This window comes from Gadus morhua, chromosome 21, assembly GCF_902167405.1.
Source record: "Gadus morhua chromosome 21, gadMor3.0, whole genome shotgun sequence".
Taxonomy (NCBI): Eukaryota; Metazoa; Chordata; class Actinopteri; order Gadiformes; family Gadidae; genus Gadus; species Gadus morhua.
The window spans coordinates 15,720,741-15,745,709 of NC_044068.1; the positions used below are offsets into that span (position 1 = coordinate 15,720,741).

Sequence of the window (24,969 nt, forward strand, 5' to 3'; positions counted from 1 at the left end):
GTTTTCACAGAAGCAATTACTTCCTTTAAATACACACTTATCACTCAACTCATTGGAACGGGGTGCTTGAGTAACCATCGGTGAGATGGGTGCGTGTTGGTGCATGTAGCCTGATGGTTGAACCTCAGAGGGCCTCACCTTGGCTGAGGCGGCAGCTGATCTGCATGGGCGCGTCCCACTCCCCGTTCTGGCAGGTGAGGAACTTGTAGTCCCCTTTGAGGGCGTACCCCTCGTCACAGAAGTACTCGATGACGGTCTTCTGGGCCAGGCGATGGCAGGGTGTGGGGTGACACCGGTATCCCCCGTTCTCCGGCTCCGTTGGGGGCGAACACACTACGGAGGACACACAGGGGGGGGCCCCGTCAGAACCATGGAGGCTACGGGGTGCTGGCTCAACACTGAATGACTGAAGGGCCTCCAAATGTCTGGATCAGGGCCCTGGATCACAGCGTGTGGTCGGGGCCCCGGGGATTGGATTGGCATTCAGTTGTAAAAGTGACAAAGAACATGACACCACAGAGCTGTGCTTTTTTGCCCGTTGCAGGTTTTATATACACAGGAGCTGAAACGTCTGATGATACAACATGAAATATTAAGCCTGTCCTCAAAGCACAGAAGAAAGAAAATCGCATCAGAGGAAAGAATTCAGTGGAAAAGTAATATAGGATCATCCAAGCTGCCTCCCATATCTATACAAGGCTCCATTCATCCTCTTTGTGTGTTGAGACTACAGAGTGACGAGCACTGCGCTAGCTCCATATGCATAGACAATATATCTCACTGTACTCTCGCAAAGAAAACAAAAACCTTGTGAAACGTTGTGTCGTATTTTCTCCAAGCATACAATTTGTCTCCCTATCTCTCTGTCAAACATCCTCTATCAACCAGCACCATGTATAGACATATATGGTGCTCTGAACCGCGCTACTGCCGATGCTTCGATCGTACAAGGACACAGACTCAAAGGAGCACCCTTTCCCTCATTTCAAGGACATTGTGTGTGACAATCGGGGAATGATCCGTGAAATATTGTCCAATTTGTTCTCTTTAAAATACGACCAGATCTTCTTTCAAGATCAAGATTAGGAAGCAAAAAAAAGGCAAACATCAAACTGAATTTTACAATGCCGATACGCTCCATCTGTTTGCAACAAACAAAATATATAAAATGTCTCTTAAACAAATCAGTCACATTTTTTAGCCCTTGAAAGGTTGGGTGACAACACTTTCAAACAGTGGAGGGGGCTTTAAAGAAAAAGGTAAAGATTATATTTATATATTCATCTCTTTGAAAGTTATTTGATAGGGAAGTCTGCTCGGGTGATAACCCTTAACTCTAGGCTTTCATAAACCTCTCTTATCTCTAGTTTCATGAACCTATTAACCTTTAATGAAATAACTATACTTGACTTACAAGTCAAATTGATTTTGTCCATTTTATATTAATGTTTCTTTACTACGTTTACCAGACTCCAACACAAATTTCTTGCGCGTGTTGAACTAACTAGGTATTAAATCAATGCTGCTGCCGAAGCTGATAAACAATGGTGGCGGCAGGTTGATGGGCGAGCACTGCATCCTGGGACACTCGGCGCTCACCGTTACTGCGGAGGCAGCGCGGGGGCGGGTGGGACCAGGCCCCGGTGCCGGTGCAGGCGATGGTGGGGGGGCCGTCCGGGGCGTAGCCCACCTCGCAGCCGTAGGTCAGTAGGGTGCCGGGCGGGAAGGAGCCCCGGTTGGCCTCCGTCTGGTTCACCAGGTCCCCGTGGGCCATGCCGTCCGGACGGGGACATCCTGCAGGAGGGAACCACAGGGGGGTGAGTGAAGGGTGAGTGGGAGGGGGTTGGGCGAGCTGAAGGCTGCCGGGCGAGTCGTCGGTTAATGGACTCTCTGCAACGATTGTATATGTAAAGACCCAGGAGAGTCAGGACAGGAGCAAAGGCATTGTTATCATTTGCTCCAGTGACAGTCGTTTATGAGCCCTACATCGCATTTTAATAACGGGCGGTAATAAGATACAAGGGTGGACACAATGAGGATAATTGGTTGCGTCCAGGCAGAGGCAATAGCGGTTTATCTGGACCGGGCTGCTGTGCACCGTTGACAGGCCAGAGGTGACGCCGGCCCCACTGATGGCTCTGATAAACGCCATGGCGGGAATTTTTATTTTATTTTCATATACCAGGTCCAGATTCAATTTCATGTTCCGATAACCACGAGGGAAGCAGACACTCTTTGCAAAGCCGAGTGAGAGACCGTCTGAGCTGCAAGCACCAGACGGAATCATCAAAGGCACCTTCTTTTTTTTTTTACATTTGGCTTGCATCATTGGCCCTCTTATTATCGCTTTTGATTCAGAGGAACGCCATGATTGCATTTCCAGGAACGAAGAGGATCCTTGGCCCGGGCGATTCGCTGTGTCGTAACGAGGAGCCACGAACCAACTGGCTGAGATGGAGGAAAGTTCTGCCAGAGTCAATGATTTGCAACTTCACATGCTGCCTCTCTGACATTGCACTGTCACCGAGGTGTTTGTGTGTGTGGGCGGCTGTGTGTGTGAACAAAAATATTATCCCTGTACGAGGAAGGATCACCGTGACTTCGTGGCAAACTACTCTTGCCAGCTTAGCCTGCCACACCTTTTCATGAAAAATCAAAGTACGTCTGCACATGCATCACAATGCTCAAACACACTCTATATCACCCCCCCCCCCCCCCCCCCCCCCACACACACACACACACCCTTGGAGTTCCAATCTGTTGAGAGCAGCAGGGCTTGTTTCGATGCAAGCTCTGACATAACATTGCACCACCTGTCCAAACAGAGACAACAGGAAGGGCTGACTTTGGTGTCTCTCAGCGATATTGATTTTGTGGGCTGAGTCATTGGCAGATCAGTTTGTTACAAAACACCCATTGTTGGGGGGTCTGGCCAATCAGTCTGGGTGGGGGAACAAGGAATATTTTGGGCTTTGTCGCAAAGTCAAAGAGAGAATGGATTGAAGATGTCGTTTTGTGTCTGAAATGTCACGTGGAATTTTCTAGACGCCGATGGTGTTGTTATTGAGTGTTGACCTTGTTGTCCTTTAGGTTGTAAAATATATCTAAGGGATTAAGGGGATTCCATTATATATTTAATTAAAAGTTTAAAAATGCATTTGAATGCTTCACAGTTTTTGTACATACTATGGGTGTCCATGTGAGGTAATTGCTCAACCTCGAACAACTCAACCTTACCATTAAGGATGCTTCATTGCACCTTTCTATGAATGGATTTATGACAATATTTGCTTTGTTTCAGCTCATTTCAGAGAGTTTTGGTTGTTTGATATCAGTATGTAAACAGGCAACCCTTGTTTGCAATCGACAAAGCAGGGTATGAGTGTTGTAGCCAGGGAATATATGATGTTTTGTGTGTGTGTGTGTGTGTATGTGTGTGTTTGTGAGATTACAGAAACAGTAAGAGAAATGAAGGAGAGATTGCTTAAACGGCAACTAGCTAACAACTTACTCCAATCTACTGCACGGCTCTGAGCTGGCAGCTGAAGATCACAGGCTAATGGATGCACCCCCAGTGTAAAATATAACACACACACACACACTTCCACACTCAGCACAGAGTTGTAGTAGAATCTACTGCGGACGAACACACACGCACACGCGCACACACACACACACACACACACACACACACACACACACACACACACACACACACACACACACACACACACACACACACACACACACACACACACACACACACACACACACACACACACACAGCAGAGAGTTTCAGTAATAAAGAATATCCATTCGCCTCACGCTCAAACACACACGCGTACACACATAATGGTCCTTGCGCGGACACATTGACCCGGCCGCTCCATGGAGGTGCACGGGGAGCAGCCGGTGTTAATGTTGGGGGGTGTTGGGGGGGCTGAGAGAGCTGCTGCTGGGAAGGTGGGCTGGCAGGCCCTTTGATGAGCTGTTGTGGAGGGGCCCGTGGGAGCGATGAGGAGCTATGTAGGTGACGGCTGGCTGTCGGTGGAATCCGTCGGCTCCTGACCTTGCTCCGCCGAGGAAGGCGTCGGTCTCGGAGAAGTGCGCCGGGGCGTCTGCTACTCACGTTAAATAACGGGATGCTTCATTAAGCCTTTATTAAATCTGCTCCAAAAAACTTACAGAAAATATATCCATCCACAAAATTTATGAGAAGTAGCAATGTCCAAGCGTTTGTAACCCTTGCCAATGACGCCCGGAGAGGCAATGCAACCCAAACCAATGTCTACTCAAAGGCCCACTAGGAAACAACATCAAAGAATAGCCTTAATAATATCTATTTTTTATCTCCTTCCCACATAACACTGCTGTCACTGAAAGGAATGATAAACCGTGAGGGAGAGGGGATGGAAAACAAACGATTTGAGGGCTTTTGAAGGGCGAGACAGCTATTGACAAAAGGACAAAACAACGAAATGACAGATCTGAAGAGTGTGGGATCAAGGTTGTGGTGTGGTGAGATAGACAGAGAGAGAGAGAGTGACAGACAGAGGGGGTGGGGGGTGAAGGAAAATAACATGAAAATTAAGGTGGTGTCTGCTTCTGAGTAAGCGATGAGAAGTCGAGAGAGGCAGGTTGTGGCGTGTCTTCTGAGTATGCATGCAGGAAGAAGGCTGCAGTCAGTTCCCTACCAAACACAGTAATCTACCAAGAAACCCACAGAGTCTATTACAGGGAAATCCAGCATATCCGTTTGCATGCACAGCTGCTTTAGCTAAATATTATTAATAAATCACACACCAACCAAGTCCCAAACCTTAATTCATAGGGTAGAAAAAGGAACATGCTGATTGACACCAGGGAGCCTTTAGCTGTGTGTATCTGGCCAGTTCGGTGGGAGACACGGTCACATACACTGGCTGTTCAGCAATCACAGTAGAAGCTGCGTTTCCAGAGTAAGTGTGATCGAATGGTGTGATACTACTCAGTCAATAGTGAATCCTTTGTGAGAAGTCTGTTCAGATAAGTGTGGAAGGCGCTAGGGGACACCACAGTCTGGTACATGATATATTTCCATTTATAGAGATGATGTGGAGGGAGTCGCTGCGTTGCTATTGGGAAAATAGGGTTAGGGTTAGTTGCCAAAAGATCGATCAATGTGTACAGCTGCTAAGGGTCCCTGGTTTGAGGGGAAGTCAGTCATCCTACTTTTGTAGCTTTGTTCATTGCCATTCATGTTGAAAAGCCACCATAGGTAATTCATCCTTACTCAAAACAGAGATTGCACCAAGTGCATGGGGATGTACTGTTTTCCCGTAACCTTAATAAACTGTTTATTTACTGCTCAAAAAGCTCTCTGCCTGTGTATCTGATAGGACAACATTCTTCTTCAACACATCAAAATGAAACCCAGCCAGTTAGGTTTTTGGAGAGGCAAGGCAATACCACTGGTGTCCTATAAACCAGTGCTGCCCTATAAACCAGTGGTGTCCTGTAAATCAGTTTTGTCCTGTAAACAAGAGTAGTCCTATAAACCAGTGGTGTCTAATTAACCAGTGGCGTCCTATCAATCAGTGGCATCTAATTAACCAGTGGTGTCCTCTAAACCAGTGGTGTCCTATTAACCATTGGCGTCCTATAAACCAGTGGCGTCCTCTAAACCAGTGGTGTCCTATTAACCAGTGGCGTCCTCTAATCCAGTGGTGTCCTATAAACCAGTGGAGCCCTCTAAACCAGTGGCGTCCTATAAACCAGTGGCGCTCTATAAACCAGTGGAGCCCTACAAACCAGTGGTGTCCTCTAAACCAGTGGTGTCCTATAAACCAGTGGAGCCCTATAAACAAGTGGAGTCTTATAAACCAGTGGTGTCCTCTAAACCAGTGGTGTCCTATAAACCAGTGGAGCCCTATAAACCAGTGGCGTCCTATAAACCAGTGGCGTCCTATAAACCAATGGTGTCCTATAAACCAGTGGTATCCTATTAACCAGTGGAGCCCTATAAACCAGTGGCGTCCTATCAACCAGTGGTGTCCTATAAACCAGTGGAGCCCTATAAACCAGTGGCGTCCTATAAACCAGTGGTGTCCTCTAAACCAGTGGTGTCCTATAAACCAGTGGCGTCCTATCAACCAGTGGCGTCCTATAAACCAGTGGCGTCCTATCAACCAGTGGTGTCTAATTAACCAGTGGTTTCCTATCAAAAGGTGGGGTATGCTTTCATGTCCTCACAGGAGTATAGGTGTGACTCGTGAGGCAGATTGCAACACGGTATTAGAAAGAAGGAGGGGGTGGAGTGGGGTTCGGGACGGGTGTTCAAATCTTCTGTCAACATCTCCCCCTTCACATCTGTCGAGGCAGCCACTCGTACAGGGAATGACGCGGCTTCCACCATAACACAATTTTCATCATCCTCTATAGGCAACGGGGAAGCGACCAAAGCAGATAGCATTAGAGCCCGACGTAACTGCAGCAAGCCAGCTGCTGACCTGCACTGTGTGACAATCACCGTGGGAGAGAAGGAGGGAGGGAGGGGGCTTGTGGATGTGTGGCATTTTGTGTATTGACGATGCTGCTTATGTTTGTGTGTGCGTGTGTGCGTGTGTGTGTGGATGGATTAAACTGTAAAGACGATATGGGATGATGAGGCCCTCTCTGGCCTGGTAAATATGTTTTTGTTCCTTTGTCGGTCCTTCCCTAAATCCTTCACTGCTGCCGTTATTGCTGCTGCTTTTGTTGTTGTTGTTTTTGCGATGCAGAGATAGACTTGAGGGTATTTAAATTTGTTTTTTGAGCAGGGTGGGTCAACCATTTCCTCTCCCACTAATCCGGCAGATTGTTTAAGACAAACTGTCATTATTTGAGTGCAGCAGAGCTTTTCTTTGTGTGACAGTGTCGAATGGATAATGTTTATAACAGATTGCTCAAATGCTAGAAAGACATGCATGTGTGTGTGTCACCAGGAACATGTGTGTTTGTGGGTGAGAGAGATATGCGGCAACTGTCATCTGAAAATAGGCGTGCTCTTTGTCGGTTGTTTCAACATTATAACGACAGTTGCTGACAGGCGTAAATGTCATAGGAACGAAGAAAAGGACAGGGTGTTGCTTTAGGCTTTGGGAACCCTTCGGAGCCGCAAAAGGGAGGGATAATCCGCAAAGGCGACCATTGTGGATCCATAATAACGACATATTGAAACGCATGTCCCGGGACCGCATTGAAACGCATGTCCCGACTGCAATGTCAGTAAAAATATCCACCAAACACCAGCGTGTCGACACTTTAAAGCCAAAGCGTGTGTGCGTGCAGTTTGTATATGTAAAGCAGGCTTGTGTGAGTGTGTTTAGCTCAAGCCAAAGAGGATCTATTGCCTGCACTCACTTTCATTCTTGTGAACAGGACACGGAGGAGAGCTGGGTGCACAGCCCTTCACACTATATAGAGTGACACGGTTTGGCCTCGCCGAGCTGCCAGCCTGTGAAATGCAATCGCTACACAGGCCGATTGAAGTCTGCGGCAGTGATACTACCAGTCTCGTGTTATGCCTGTGTGTGTTTGCCCGTGTGTGCGTGCGTGCGTGTGAAATGGTAACACGGCGCCTGTGTGCAGGGCCACGGCCCGCGTCAGCCAATGTGCGATTAGCTACGTATAACTCTGCTCAGATAACAGCTGGTGCCTGTTTGAGCACAGAGTTCAACGGAGGACCTGCTTTGCATACAGAAAGACTCGGAGAAGAACGGAGAGACAGGGAGAGAAGTCCAGGGGGGACACACGGAGAACTGAACTTGAGGGAATGCAAGGTTGTAAGAGAAGTCTGTGGTATAACATGAAGCAAAGATAATATGCCAAGTCAATGACGTTAATGGATGACGTTGATGACAAAATAGTGGGAACCAACAGCAAGCTGCGATGTTCTAATTTTAGATGCACACACTCACACACACACACACACACACACACACACACACACACACACACACACACACACACACACTAGCTAGGGCTAGGCAGTATATTAATATTAAATCGATATCAACCTACGAAATAGGATATCGCCTAATAGGCGATATCCTTTCACACATGCAACGTAAATCGTACGTCTACGGATAATCCCCAGTGGGCTCTTTGTGTGAACACAAATGTCAGAATCTGACCCTCCAGAGTTAAACCCGCCAGGTCCCTGGCGTAAAGTCCAGAATCTGAAATCCGGAGAACGAGAGAGTGGGCGTTTTGCTGACGTTTCTACCATGGACTGACACAAAACAGGGAGCATGGCTGCTTCTTACTTTTACAGTTGTATACGGAGGATGTTTGAACATGTCTGATGCGGCTTAGCTCCTGCTGTGTGTTGCATGTTTGATAAGGCAACTCCTGATCATCTCCAGACCTGATTCTCTGAGTTAATCCGGAGTTCATATGTATACGGCCTTTTGGATATTAGATAATGCAATATCGCAATAGGGCATAAGGATTTTCTTTCCCTCGTATTAAAGGCTGCATTAAGGGAAGTGATTTCTTTAAACTAATAGGCTTTTCTAGCTGTTGTATTATTTCCCTTAACCCCTCCATCCTTATACCCACATTGCTGATGATTATTTATCAAAATTCTCAATGTGTAAATATTTTTTCATCCCTACAATATTGTTCCATCGCGGGTCAGAATATAAGATACACGATTTTGTACATATCGCACACAGCTAGCTACAATATAAACAGTTTCATGTTTAGCTTTGATATTTTACATTCAGGCTAGGCCTCTATATATTCTTTTTTTTAAGGTTTCTCTCAAAACTGTTATGTTCATTTTGCAATAAGCTTTTAAAATTGAAAAATACATTTTATTTATAAAATAGTATAAAAAATCGACAGAACCGTGTACCGTAGTTATTTTATAAAGACAATGAATTTATTTCTTTAGCACAAAACCTGCTCTATAGTGATATATTTGGTTATTGAAATATTCTATTACTAACACAGTATATTGGGACTGAGCATTATTGCCTTATCAGCCAGCCCTTACTCACACTCACACCACACACACACATTCACACCACACACAGACACAGACACACACACATACACACCACACACAGACACACGTCACACTTCCATCTGCTGGGGCCTCTAGGGGGTTGGAAGGCGGACAGCCCTGAGGATGGGTGGATTTTGTGTGTGGTGGGTGGGGGTGGTTGTGGTAGGGAGTCACCCACACATTTGTACAAAAAGCAAATGCTTTAGTACACACAGATACAGGGAGTGAGTACTCAGGCATAACAGTGTGAGTGAGTGCCTGAGTGTGTATATCTATATCCCTTGGTAGGCAGCAGGCCTCGGTCCCTGGAACTGACATTCTATCTGTGTTTTGAACACCTTATATGCATGTACGAGAAAAGGCCTCTTGTGTGTGTGTGTGTGTGTGTGTGTGTGTGTGTGTGTGTGTGTGTGTGTGTGTGTGGTGTGTGTGTGTGTGTGTGTGTGTGTGTGTGTATATGTATGTGTGCGTGCATGAGACACAGCTCAGGCATTCATTTCGTCATACACACACTGTCCAGCTACACCCGTCCAGCTATGCCCAGTAGCGTTCTGCTGAGAACCATGTTGTTAAGTCAACAGGAAACTCTGCTCCAACAAAAGCCAGAGAGAGAGAGGCATCTTCTTGTCCCGTTGTCTCGCACACCCCAGCCTGCAGTGCCTGTGTGCTTTGAAAAACTGAAAAGTGATGGAATTCTCACCACACTCAAAAAATCGATTGAACACATGGCCACGTGTGCTGCCAATACAATCTATTGTCTCCTGTGTCTTAATGGAGGGGGGCAGGGGGAGGGAACCGATGCAGATTTAAGCAGCGTGCCTCTAGAAAAGAACAACAGGGCAACTTTGCATGTGAAGGGATAAATATGAATGCGAGACTAAACAGTGGGTGGATGGGGGGGATGCCATTATGTGACCCCCATTACACACACACACACGCACACACACACAAACCAGTGGGAGCAGATGGGTGGACGTTAAAGGGGGACAGAGAACCCCCCCACTTGTTTCCCTCTCTCTGATTCTCAGGGACAGCTGGAAGGCAGACATTCCATCCTCTCAGCTTTCAGAGGAAAACAAAGAGACAGACACACACACACACGTGTACATGCTCGGCGACACTCACGCATACACAAAGACACACACACACACACGCACGTGTACATGTTCAACACACACACACACACACACACACACACACACACACACACACACACACACACACACACACACACACACACACACACACACACACACACACACACACACACACACACACACACACACACGTCTTCTAATGCAACTGTGATGATTGTATTCCAACAGAGTAAAGCCTGCCTCCCAACCAAAGTGTGAGGGTTGCATTTTGGACATTTGTTCCCTCGCTGAAGGTTAAAGTTGGGGTGTGTGCTTGCATGGGTGATGGATGGTGTGATGGGGGGCGTCATCCTAATCTGTTGTCAAAAGATTGGTTCTATACAGTCTGAGCTTGCAATAAGTCAGGCTGTATCGAAATGTTTTCTTTTTTAATGGAGGTGAAGGAGCATACCAGTTCTCAGAGGAATGGGTGTGGAGCCTTTGCAACATCACATGGGAGGAAGGATCGGAGGATGTGTTTGTTTTGTCAGGATGATGCTATCTGGCGACATATTTCCCTGCTCAAAGGCCCTAGTCTTGCGATAGTGACGCTCGAATAAGGCCAAACAAACAAACAGGAAGGTCCCAAGTGAAGGCAGAAAACGGAAACAAACAAATGTGGCGTAGGTGTGATAAAAACCCTGAGGCTCTCTGGTTCGCAGCCGTTGTTTTCAAACAATGGCCGGTCCTTGTGAGAGCACTCGGGAGAGACTGGTTCCTTGTGGCTGTTGATTTCACTGCACACACTTTTATGGAGAAACTGCACTCTGATGAGAGTGCCCAACTCGGCATCGCCATGATGACATTTTGGCCAATAACACACTTTTGAACGTTTAACAAAAGAGACTGCCTGCCGTGTGTTGTTCGTGCCTAGCTTGACTGGCTCAGGGTTTCGTGGCACACTGAATTCCTCCCAATCCCCTTGCCTCACAATAAGCCCACATAAGCCTCCTATAAATTGTGGTCACTAGGCCTTTTCCTCGTCTTGGTACTGAGGGGAGCTTGCTGCTGCTGCTGTTTTGCACAGAGAGTCCTCCGCTTGTATATTTGTTGATAGCACAACCAATACTCCCTGGATCACAGAGCCAAATTTGAAATCCATTTCTCTTTTGTGTTTGCACACTGCCGGTCGATAAAGCTATTGAGTAGAAGCAGCAGCAAGATGGCTGGAACCATCATGTTTGGCCTTGCTGGAGCAAACAAAAGAGACGGATGCGTGTGTGCGTGTGCAGGTTACAAATAAATAGGATTTTCACCAGAAAGGTGGAATCCCAACACGGCTCCATTATAAAATTCCTACTGCCCAGGCAATCAACATGCCTAGGGGTGTCTGCCAGGGCCTGACACAGGAGCTACAAACAAGCAAGCTTAGAATGTCACAAAGATTGGGGGCAATCAAGCTACAATCTGTGAAGTCCATTGGCCAGGCTTATGGGCAAAAAAACCTACAAGTTTGCCATGGTCGACAATTACCATTCCTTTGTTTGAGTCAAAGTGGGTGCATATATGCACCCACTTTGACTCAAATTTCAGTTATGTCCACATGAACAATTACATTTGCCAGCATATATTATATGATATATGCTGGCAAATGTAATTGTTCATGTGGACATAACTGAAATTTTGCGGACGTGGTCCAATCTGACACAGTTAAGACACAAAGCAAACAAAGAACTTCTTTTGGAGCCGATAACTGGAAGAACTAAACATATTACTGTACAACCAGTTACTGAATGTGTTGACACAGAGACACTCGCATACTGGGAAGATTCCAAACCTGCGGGACCTTCCGTTCCTCCAAGAGGCATGGGAGGCGGACAAAGTGGCACCAATGCAGCCTTGTTCTCCAAATTGGCTCTACCACTACGAGCGGCTTCTGTGTGTGAGTGTTTGTCTGTGTGTGTCTGTGTGTGCGTGTGTGTGTGTGTGTCGACTTGTTCTCCTCTTGTCGTCTAGAGCGCGATGGACTCCCGTTTCTGCTCCCGGTACAGATAAAAGAACGTGCACACCGCACACGACGCTGCCGGCATGTCTCACAGGACGTTTGATGGTTGAGCGTTTAGAGGTGGTGGATGGATGACTCCGTAGGCCTGCGCTGAGGCAGCAGTAGGAAAAGCAACGGCGTGTGATCGTGTGTAGGTGTATCAGCCTCTCTGGTTTGATGTGCACCAGATAAACGTGGCTGACCTTGTTTGAGCAGGATCCTCGTGTTGACGACCACACATGAGGTGTAAAATGAGCCCACAGTTTCAGAGGGACGTCAAAGAACAATGAGCGTGACAGAAGCACCATAAAGGGAACTCGAGAACGGAGACAAGAAGACAAAATATAAAGCAATACATTTAGAGGCGGGAGATAAAAGCAAAAAGACTGAGTGAAGGCAGAAGAGAAAGAAGAAAGAGGAGAGACAGTAGTGCCTGGGGGATATATTTAGCAGCTCATTAGTCAGGCCTGTGCCCACACTCAGCAGGCTGGTCCCTCACATGAGGCCCATTGAAACCCGGGCTAACACTAGGGCTGGCCCGAATGCCATTTTTCAGGCTTCGAATACTCGTTCGTTTTTCCGAGCGAGTATTCGAATACTCGTTCCAGAAAAACACACTATCAAAAGCATTAATAATACCTATATACTCCCTGGAACCGATTTTGACAGTATATGCATATTTTGTTGAAGATTTAATAGCATTTGAACGTTAATTAGTAGGCCTAAGTAAGTATGAGTTCCTTACTTTTTCCCTGTGGTAGCGAACAGCTGTTGTTCCGTTCCAAATCAATTGTCCTCTCTGCCATCTTAGCCCTTACGGGGGCATGGATTAATTAAGGACATACAGACTATCATTCTTGGATCTAAGGGTGGGTTTATTTATTGCATAAAGACCCCGAAAATAAGCACAAGTTCCAAGCTGGATAAAACAGCTTCTGTAAGGACTACAATCGCACCAGCAGCATCGGAACCGCACGGCCGTTAGCTTCCCGAAGCGGACAACGGCATGTTTTTACTACTTACGTATCAAAAGTTCTTTAATAATTTATTAACCTACACGCGTGTCGTGTCCTGTACAGTAGCTCGGGCTCAGATAGTTTTAGTTATTATCAAGCTATTAAATGTTTTTTTCAAGGCTGTATCAACAAATAGGCTAGTTCTAGGCCACATCTGCATAATAGGCTACGTACATGTTTGAGGTGATTCATCAAACTTGTCGTTCCTCCGTGAAATGCCAATTTATTGTCGCAAATTTGGCACTGAGCATGCTGTTGATCATTGGCCAATTGAAAATGTTCCCAAACTGAAGATTTTTTGGGCATTTTGAACCAGCTCGTTCAATGTCTATGTTGAACTAAGTGCGCTCACTGCGCTGCGCTCGGAGGTGAGGTGATGGATGCGCTGGTACACTTAGTGATGTAATATCCTCCTAAATGAGCCATATACTACTACTACTACAATCCTACTAACTTTTATATCCCAAATATTATATTATTTGCTGACATTATATTGCAGTTCTAGCTTCTTGCAAAAGAAGCTAGAACAAAAAAAAAAGAAAAAACGAAGCACCGAATAAGGATTAAAGCTTCGAATACTAATTTCCGAACGAGTATTCAAATAATTCGGGCCAGCCCTAGCTAACACACAAGGCATCTCAGCTCTCTCCAGGTTACCGCTAAGAATCAATACTATCGGAAAATAGAAACCATGACAATTAGACCAACATCACAGCGATCTGTTGCAACGAGGCAGTTGCAACATAGTGGCCTTTATATTCACTAGGACTGGAAGAACCTTTGGCCTGAATTGAGTGTTGGTACTAGTAGTTTCTGACATTCAGACATTTTGTCCCCCTTTCGATCCCTGTGATTTATGATGACCAAAAATTTACCAGAAATATATCATATCATATGAAACACCATTAAGCCGGCCCAATAGGCAAGGTTGAGTAGCAGGCAACATAGAAGCAGCCTGGGGAAATAGGTAAGCAGAGGAAACACCCAGAGCCATCTGCCAAAATGCAAATGAATGGGTCTCTGCGATGGGTGCCCGTGTTGCAGATGTGTCTTGTGGCCAAGGTGTTGTGAAGTCTCCCTCAGGGCTTGGCTGCTTGGTAAAGTCATTAAACATACACAGTGGGTGACAAGCCCCAGCACCCCCCTGCCCCCCCAAAGTGATAAACTCACAGGTAATGGATGAGCGAAGATTGATGTCGACTGCTAGCGAGCGCGGCTAATGGCTTCTGCCCTCACCTGGATAATAGCAGCAACCCAGATGGAGAGGCGGGGGGAGAGAGAGACTAAGGAAGGGAGAGGGGAAAAAGGGAGTGAGAGAAAGTGGATCTTAAAAAAGAAAAAAATAAGTGGTATAGGAGCTTCAGACACACACACGCAGGGCAGAGAGGGGTCGGCGCTCTTAATTGCTGGTGGGTGATGGAGTAGCGCTCGCTGTGGTTCGCCCCACGGGGTCCGACAGCCCCCTAAAAGCCCTCTTTGTTCTCACATTTCAGATGGGGGACGGCGGCAGGCATATTGCCTTACTCCTTGTGCCTGCTTGCAGGCCACCTTTGTTAACCGGTCTTAGGGGGACCATTGGGAACAGTTGATTGCACGGCAGCCATTGTTTTCTCCCCGGCTAAGGTGGTATTGTTTGCAAACCCCCGGTCTGTCTAAGCCAAACCTGTTTGTGTGGGGGGTACGGACATACTTTGAAGCAGAATGAACATCACCGAATTGTAGAGCCCGTTTGGCATGCCTATGGAGTTGGAACTCTTGCAATGGATTATAGCCATTGCAAGAGGCCAAGCTTGACTTGTACCAGCCCTCATTAGTTCTGCGGTCGCAGCAAGGACCCCATGCTAGCCGGAGGCAGCTATTGACAGAGAGCAGGGGGCCTGTCCGGCATATTCGTTTAGTGTCCGACTCTGGTGAGATGAAGGCCTGCACCCTCTGCTAGTCTTCCACAGCAAGAGGAGTCGAATAACAGGATCAGCATGGAATAGCCCTCTGATCCACCATTTGGCTCTCTCTCTAGACCACATTAAATTCGAACCTAGTCAAGCCGACCAACCATTAATTGACAAAAGAGACTTTGTCGACAATAGGAAGGCGCCCTTTTGTTCTTTTTGATGGTATTTTCCTTGGCTACCTTCCCATTGACTTCTGAAGGCTGAAACTATTAAAAAGTAGATGACTAGTTCTGGATAAGTGAGGAAAATGTCAATTGGCACTATGGGTCCTAACTAAGTTTTTCAATCTGTCAACCACATTTCTGACTAACTGTTTGGCCTACTTCCTCTGGAACAAAGAACACAGGACGCATCCACCACAAGGAAAATAACTACCCCTGCAATGCCACTGAACTGCTGCAAAGTTTGCAACCAAGCTTTCCTGTGATTAAAAATAAAATAAATCTCAGAGCCTTGGATAAGCAAGCAAACAATCCGGGCTTGTGTTGTTTATTCCCCTCAACCCTTGCCGGTGTAATCCATCCGCTTGCCAGCGTTTGTCCTTTTACACAACTGCTTTAGTTGCCATTTCCTTACCTAGCCAGACACAGAGGCTTATGGCAGGAGGCTTTGATGTTGCTCGTCGCCCCGGCTTTGAAACAAGCATTCATAACTAATACAATGATGAGATTTTTGTTGCATACAACAAAACAATATCAGTGGTGACCAGTGGCGACCAGACCTTGCACAAGAGGCCATGTATATATCGCCCAAATATATATATATATATATAAAAATACACTGGGGGCATGTGTTGCTTCTTAGACCTTGAACATAACATAGCTATGAACCATATGAGGCAAATTCTAGCATCTATTCTGCCCCCCACTATTATAGCTATGATCCTAGAATTGGCCTGTCAACTGTATTGCAATTTCGTATTCATGAATATTATCCAGGGACATTTCCATTTGAAGTAGATGTCCAGGGATTACCTGCCTGAATTATGTATGAGAGAGCACACACACACATTGGAGAAGCAGAACGAGAAGGGGACTACAATTGAGTGCTCAAGGCTGGGCAGAAAAATCAATAGTGCCCCGAGAAGATGATGGCTATGTTTTTTTTGTTAAAATAAGCAATAGGTCTCCTGGTCGCGTGGCCACCTGTCAAACCCAGCTGTATGAGAAACCCTTTTTCTACTGTGGAATAAGAAGCAGATGGTGTCCTTGAGAGTTGGAAGCACTGTTGAAGTACGCGGGACACTGGTTCACAGGGTGCTTGTGCCGTTCCCCCTGTACAGAAGACCTACGTTTTTATGAACTACATTAAAATGAAGGATGAAATACAGCCACGACTCAACAGGTGAAACAGTTCGGAGGGTTCTGGCAGCATACACAGTGGGGTTTCCTTGAATTAAATAAATTACAGCGTACACAATTAGTAATGTGCGTCTGTTGAACTTTGGGGGCTGGGCACACCGTAGCTATTCCTCTGCCTGCCACCCTTACAGGACACAACAGAGCTAGCAGCCCTGATGCATGGCGGCACCAGTCATTCTTCCTGCTGCTTGATATTTCAATTTACATATAATAACAAAAGGTAAGGCAAAGAAGATATGTTATGATCTCTTTCAAAGTAGGCTAGTTTGTACATTCGGTGATTATGTGATCACCACAGATCCATGCTCAATTTCATAATAATGTAGATTTCACGCCAGCCGATTATATGAAGGTTATGATCTTAAAACAATACCTAACCAAGCTGATGCATCTAATGCTACTATTTCTAATAGTCACCTTTGTGCTGAGGCGATAAGAGAGCCAGGGTACATAATCATCATGAGTGAATGTTGAGGTCCAGCATTCACTTATAAACACAGTATGCGCTGGGTGAGCAAGATAAGCATGCGCAGACAGTTTCGCACACATTTATCACACACAAACACTCACACACACACACACACACACACTCACGCATCAAGGAGCATTAGAGGGGCATCAGCCACTCGCTGTGTGTGTGTGACGACAGAGTAGCTGTGAGCGTGGCAGGGGCTCCGGTGAGCTCCACATGATTCATGGGAGTTACATAAGCAAGGGGTGGTGCATGATGAGTACACTCTCCCTGCTCTCCCTCGCGGCCTCCTCTCATCCCCTCATCGTCCGGCCCTATGAACTCACTCACTCGTCGTTCCTCCGCCGTCTCCCTCAGCAGCGTTCTTTTCGCCTTCACATTCATGAAACACAATGAGTCATATCTGCTCAGGCACACTGCACTCGAGCAGACGGGATAAGGCTCGGGCTAAAAGACAAAAGCTCGCCCACACGCACACACTGTTCATCTGTCGAGTGGGACAATGATCGTTGGCTCTGTGTGTGTGTGTGTCTTAGTTACTTTGTGTTGGAGACATCCCAATCAGGTCTCTCTGTGTGTGTGCTGTGTTGGCGTGGGGATTATGCCCTATAAACATCTTGTCAACAGTTGCTATGTTTTATTACTACAGCCGCTAAAAACAATCTCGGGGCAGCACTATGACAATGAAACGTGAATGCAAAAAGCTGTCGGTCGGCCCCGTTGTGAGACAGTGGGGGACAACAACATATCTGTGAGAGAGGAGAGGAGGGGGGGGGGGGGGGGGGGGGGGGGGGCGGCGGCTAAAGGCATGGCTAAAAGCTCTCCCTTTCCTAATGGTGCTAAACGCCATGCTGATTAAAACCTCATGACAGCGGTGTGACCACAGACAACACGCTCTCTTTCTCTCTTTAACTCAATAACAGTTGAGAGAAAGGCCAGGGAGATGGGGGAGGGGGCGGGCTGTGAGCCGCCAGGGACAGCAAACTGCCATTCCCTCTAGGCCGGGGTTGAGGTAGCACTCCCAGCCGGCGATTCATTAAGCATGAGTATTTATGTCGTCTCCCCTCTGAATCCTCCCTAATGGCTCCCGTTCCTTTGTCTAATTGTCATGCGGTAACGCGACAAAGCCTCTCCCCTCATGACCTGTATATTTTTGGCATTGACGTGTGATAAATAATTATAATTTATAACATATAATAAGTGTTTGACTGTACCAAAGGGTCCAAGGCAAAAGTTCATTGACTACGCCTCCTCAAGAAAACTAAAGCCATTATTACATTGCACCCACAATACCTGTTGTATATGCATGTTTTCCATCGGGTGATATTCAGCGTGTGTGAGGGAGAGTGACAAAGAGAGAGTGAGAGAGAGAGAGAGAGAGAGAGAGAGAGAGAGAGAGAGAGAGAGAGAGAGAGAGCAGGAGCAGGCCTGGGCACGTGGCTCCCCTACCTGATGCGTGACTGGACGGCAGCAGTGTGAGGAGGAGGAGGAGCAACGCGGAGGCAGCCAGCCTGTGGTCTAGCGAGGAGGAGGAGGAGGAGGAGGAGGAGGACGGGACTCTCGTCAGAAACGCTACCATTCCATCGCACATCTTTCCCCTTCCGCGCGACCAGCCAGAGAATCCTCTACGGGGAAGAGAAAGAGATTAGTTATCAGCAGTCAGCAGGGATTACATAACCTCCCAGTCACTGGGAGAGAGACCTAGGGAGGTCATAGAGAGAGAGAGAGAGAGAGAGAGAGAGAGAGAGAGAGAGAGATAGAGAGAGAGAGAGAGAGAGAGAGAGAGAGAGAGAGAGAGAGACGGAGAGAGAGAGAGCTGAGCAATGCACAAAGCAATTAAATGTGATGCTGAATTACCATACAGCAGTGTTTCCCATACATAGACCAATGTGTAGTGCAGCGCCACAGAGTGAACACAGAGCGCCACATATTGATTCTGCTTTTAAATGTTTATTTTTTTCGCGATTTTGAAATATAAATATCGTTCCGTTCATTCATCTCTGCATAGCACTCTTTCATCCTGTCATTGTCGTTCACAGATTCAAACGCACACAAGCGCGCATACATGCCAATGGTGCGCAGATACACGGACCACTTATTGGATAAACCCATGTATCACTGTTACACTGCACACGCACTGACAGCGGTTTCGTCCGCGTCTCCTCTAAACGCGCCTACAAAGGAAAACCCAAAGCAGCGGGATATTTGCGATTAATGTGAAATGCCGTTATAGTTTATATATATCACGGTATTAGACCCCCAGCCTGTTCTGCCGGCGATTTTAATTCGCTCTGCAGCAGGGACTGGAGATCGGAAAGATCGGGAAGTGGGCCGATCCACTTTGAAATGTATTTTGTGCGCGATTGCTTGATTACGTGAATGAGCAAACGCGAAAATCCCCCCCCCCGTCAAGACTCCACGCACCTACACCCCCTTTTTGCGTTATCAAGCGTGACTTTTTCTGTTAATATGGGGAGATTATTTTTGTTTAAAACTGCCAGTGTTAATCACGCAAAACAAAAAGTTTTCATAAGCCTCGGTCAGTACAGTATATTTACATGATGTAGGATTTTACAGTACTACAACGCTCTTGTGTCCTCTCAATATGGAAAATCGGCAACAAAAAATGAGCATTAAGCATTCTGATGTACAAGGCCTTTAACGCATTTGCATTTCCTTTTCTCTGCACAGCCTTGAGGGGAGTGGCACCCATGGTACGGTGTGCCCTTGTCAATAAATAACGAAGGCTGGGAGAAATCTATTCAGTTTTTTTTCTCTTTCCACGAGTCTGTGTGGTTCTGCACCGTTAGCCCCCAAAAGAGTACCCTGATTAATCTGCCTTAGCCCCTTTAATATCTAATACTGGATCAATCTGCCTTGCTCTTTGGTGGTTTATTGACGATTTGCATGGCTCTGCTTGGTTGGTTATGGTTCTTGTTCTTAGGCTCCCCCAGCCTAAGAACAAGAATCGGCAGTGTTCAACCCACCAACCCTTTTAACACCATTTACTATCCTAAAACCCTATGGAAACATCCCCTATATAAAACAGCAAGAACCTCGTTGGTAGATTATATTGAGAAAAGAGAGGAATTAAATAAAGAGCCACCCCACCATTACATGAATGCGTTCCAGGTGCATCATGAGTCTGCAGTGCTAGCTGTTCTCGGCAGGAGGACGGAGTGCAGAAAGACTGGCTGGCAGCGGATTCCCATGGGAGGGCAGAGAGGCCATTTAAATTACTAATGGCTACGGCAATATCAACGCTTCAATTCACAACAATGCATTTCCTGGTGGGGGGTGTTTGCATGCGTCCGGGGTCGGCAGCACCATCAAAACAACCCATCTACGACTAGAACACGTCACACAGGTATTTTTGCATCAAAGCAGATAGATTTGCTCATCAGCAGAGCAGAACAGGTAACCTCTCATGATTGAAATTAGCTGGATCGTTGCATGCGTGGAGAAAAAACACTACTATAGACAAATACAGTGACATTATATACACCTCATACTAACGGCAGTCCCTGAACAGCTTTACCCCTCTGCAGGAGGGTTACATCTTGCATGCAAGTGCGCATGACGCGCTGGGAGGGAGTCTGTGATACAGAGCTCTCTAGATTGTCAGGAAACAAGGACGCGCCAAAGGGCGTATAGGAGGAAGGAACGCAGAAACAACATTTCCTCACCCACTGAACAAGGGTCAATGTGGCCAGTAGGCAAGGCAAAAGAAGAACATGCTGTTTTGTCCTGGACGGATTAAAAAAATGACAACTAGTCTCAATGTTCATAATGCAAAGCTGACCTACTGCGAGCACTTAGGGAAGGGTATTGATTGGCTTTGACTTCGTTAAGTTAAACATATGCAGAATCGGCTTGATCAGAGTCAGGGATTGCAAAGAAAAGGCCCCAGTGCCATAAAAGGCAACGTGAACATGCCAATGGACATGGGAGATGACTCGCTTTATTTTTCAATGTTGAAAGAGAAAATTGTCAAAGCAAAAAAACAACCTAATTGTTCTAATTCTAAACAGTGAGTCATTTGTACCTAGGAATATATCTGTTGCTGCCTGCTGGAATCACATTACCCAGAGGCTGAATGCTTGAGGCTGCAATTGTGGCCTGGGTACACTACCTCGGAAAGATTTGTATCAGGATCGCTGGCACGCCATGATCATTTCCAGGTCTCTAAACAGTGGTATGCAGCCTAGTCAATGGTGAGTCATAATTTCAGCCGATTTTATGAAGGCTAGCGGCAAAAATGTATGCTTCTGCGCAACAATTCTGTCATGAATACCATTGGTTAAAGTTTCAATGGGAGAGAAGAAGAATCTAAACATTACACTGTGGAACTACAAAGGATCATCAATTGCCGCCCCCATAGTTTCATAATGGCTAAAAACAGCCGCTGTCGCTCAGGACAAAGGATAAAGGAAAGGTTTGATGACTCTATCCTTTGATACCTAATCATGCGCAATTATAGCAATGCTTAATATTGATTGATTACCCTACTAGGCAGGAACATTCTTTGTCAGAAGGGCATGAAGAGGTATAGCCAACCCATCCTAGGGAACTGGATACACCAGTTGCAAACATATTAAACATCTTGATGCTACGTTGCTGTAAGATTACAGACCAGATCTCATAAAGCACTGATCCTGCCGTTTCCTGCATTCTTTCTAAGGGTATGTCTGACATTGATAGTGGAGCTGTTAAAACACCGCTGTAACTTGATCATCATTTGAGGTTCTTTGTCATTTAAACACACCCAAAGGGTTAGAGATTCAAAGCCAATGACGAGACATCTTCCATGTTGGATTGATCTAATGGGGGATCAAGACATTTCTAGGATCCCCCATTACCTCAACTGGGAGTACTGGGAAAACTCAACCTCTGTTTACTACTCAACAGTATACTGAACAGTTACACACTAAGTGTATAGTGTATGGACAATTCAAAGAGAAATCTTTGGAATTATGGTTTCCTCTCATAATGTGCCACTTAGTGTATATGCAGACAATTCCACAACAAATAATGTACAGTATTGCCTGCGTATAGCCTATGACATATATGGGTAATGTGTTTCGTTGTTGTTTGGACTACAGAACAACTGGATTTACTGGAGTGAGAAAAAACAAGTCTGCTTGGAGATAGGATTACGGCAGCTTCGTGTTTGGGGGAAAACAGTAACCCCCTACCACAGGCCTAGCTTGACCAGTCTACCAAGCCAGGCAGCTATAGTAATTCATCTAATGCAGTTTCCCTGATGCTGTGGGCTCCAACAATACCGACTGGGTGCCAAGAAGAGCAGCATTAGCCCAGCTGGGCAGCACTCAGGGAAACAGAGCCCCTCGGGGACCGTTGAAGAAGGTTTGCCACTCGATAGGTACCAGCGCTGCTCAAGCCGTCAGCCTCTAGTGGTGGAAACTGGCTTGTCCTAAAGACGTGGCTCTGGATGGCAGCAAACAGCATAGAACCTTTGTTGTTACACTGCGTATTATGCGGCATAGTAGGCGTTGTACCTCAAAAACATAGAGAGACACGATGACATAAATAGAGGCATTGATACGTGGACAATGAAGAGCCACGGGGATAGGGCGTCTGTTGCATGATAATAATAATAATAATAGGCTATAACCGTGTATAAACATAACGAAACAGCAAACTATGAGCATTGGACGTGAGCTTTCAGCATTGCACGTTTCTTGTGTATAGGCCTACAAATAAACGTCATATTTGGTTCTAACTATATTCCTATGTATGTGTTTTTTATTGTGTAAAAACAAAATATATGTGAACAGAAATGCAGGCTTCGTAAAATATGTGGATGACGACTGCCTGCAACCCAAATTCTGCCGAACTTGGTACTATTTCCGGGTTGAATGCAACAATCAAAATCAAACAAAGCCGAACACCATCACACAAAAGGTGCGACACGACCACCCGATATCAATGCGACTTCGAGGAATGTAGCGGATGCATGCCATACGGAGAAGAAAACAAGAAGACAGTCCCATACACAAGCACCCTACACACTGTGGAATGAATATTACATCTCAATAAAAAAAATTATACACAATTTTGGGTCATACAAAAATAACAACGACCTTTACCCAAACACATGCCCACAGCTGTTGTGATGTGGCACGGGCGCCTTTGTAGCAGCAGCCCGTACAGCCGAGTCACACGCGCCGACACGTGCGACTGTACCGTGGGCTATTTAAACAATGAGCGCAGTGAGCAGACGGGCTCAAGCAGCCCTGGTACATCAAGGTCTGCGCTAAAGTTAAACAGTGGAACTAGGCCAGTTCACGGTCCTCTGGCGTTTACTAAACACTGTTTGGTTTGGTAAGACGCCTCGCTGTCCGGATTCCGTCGTGTCTTTGTTAGATACTGTCCAGTGAGCTGTCTCACATTATAACACAGTAATGACAACGTCCCGGTGCCAGTGTGTCCGCTGTCCCCGAGCCCCGGGATCGGTACTTCTGAAACTCGGGCTTATCGTTCAAAGTCATCGCTGAGCATGAAGCACGAAGCGGAGTGTTGTCCTCTGTATTTAATTGTTTAAAGGTCTATTAACGTCGTTGTTCGAAAACCACAGGGGCAAGGGATAAACGGAAGTTAATCAACTAGCGAAATCATTCCGTGGTTCGTTGCCATTAACGTTTTTAGTAAGTTAATTCACCGGACAAAACGTAAACGCGAACCGAAGGGAGTTGGGAGAAAACGAAATGGCCACAGAGACGTGGCCTTTATTAAGCTGCCACAAAAATAAAAGACTCACCGATGTCAAGGTTACCAGCAAGCCCTCCTTTTTTTCAGATTCGAGACATTAGTTTCACAAGACGGCACTTCCCGGGCTCTTTGTCGGGGATTTCTGTCCTTTAGAGCGGTTGGGCTCCCGTCCTCCGCTCGCCAGGTCTTTATTTAGGTAAGAGGAAACGCTGCGCGAGAACTCCGCCAGCTGCCTCGTCTCGCGCTGTTGCTATGGTTACCCTGTTCAGGGGGCGGGTCTAAAGAGCGGTGGCTGAGTGCATCGCTTTTCTGGTAGGCCTAGTTAGTGTTATAGAATGGTCTTCATATGGCTGATATCACATAGTTGTTTCAATAAAAAAAAATGTCAATGTTCACCAAGTTTGGAATCGTTATGCACTTAAACATTTACATCACTTAAGGAAAAAGAAGGCAGAGTAGATTCATTTAAAATCGGACACTGACTGATACTGACAATTGGGAACGTGGTGCATGTTAGGACTTGTTTTTGCTCCTTGTGCTTTGTTGTATTCCTTAGGTAGGACGGTTCATCACACAGTAGAATAATATGGATTTTCTTCACACCATTAGGTCCAGACTCCAGTGGCGGCCTATGACAGATTGTGGAGAGACACACACGTAAAGTCGTGGCATCTAGTTGACATGGATTTAGACAATACGGGACACATCTGCAGTTGTGTATCATATCTTGATCACATTCACTTCCTGTTTTTTTACATTTTGGGCATTTAGCAGACGCACACGCAGATCAAAAGCGACTTACAATAAGTACATTTGTCATAAGAAAGTGAAACAATATATCACTGTCGGTACAATAAAGAGGTTAATTCATAGAACCAAGTGCAAAGGACCAACCATCGCTAGGTTAACCAATTCCCAGTATACAACAAAGATAGCTAGGATAAGATGTACATACATAACCAAGTACTATAGTCCTACATAGTGTAGTACCATAGAATTAATCGTTTTCAAACATTAATTCTGTTAATCTGTTAATTAATATTAACGCAGAGGAAGTTGGCAATTTCCAGGTGTTCCAGGTGGTTCTTGTGATGGCCTACCCAAAACAAAGCAGGGTGGAACGAGGTCAGAGATTATGCGAGGGGTCTTACTTGAAACGCACTTTTGTCATCAGCCCAATATCGCCATCTAGCGGATAATTGTTTTCATGCAGATTCAAAAGTTGATAGATCCGACTGGACGCGGTTTGTATTTATGTGATGAGCGCCATGCCCATGACTCTTCC

At 46.0% G+C, this 24,969-nt stretch overlaps 1 protein-coding gene across 1 annotated transcript in view; it reads right to left on the reverse strand.

The window, feature by feature from the left end:
* Positions 1-23,914, reverse strand: part of susd6 (sushi domain containing 6) — a 30,252-nt gene extending 6,338 nt beyond the window's left edge. Inside the window, exons 1-4 of the mRNA XM_030344917.1 lie at positions 23,734-23,914; positions 18,402-18,577; positions 1,600-1,794; positions 139-333 (exon numbers count right to left, since the gene is read on the reverse strand). Coding sequence (XP_030200777.1) covers positions 139-333; positions 1,600-1,794; positions 18,402-18,543 — 532 coding nt within the window. The 5' untranslated portion in view covers positions 18,544-18,577; positions 23,734-23,914. The remainder of the gene's footprint in view (positions 1-138; positions 334-1,599; positions 1,795-18,401; positions 18,578-23,733) is intronic.
* Positions 23,915-24,969: the final 1,055 nt, after the last annotated feature.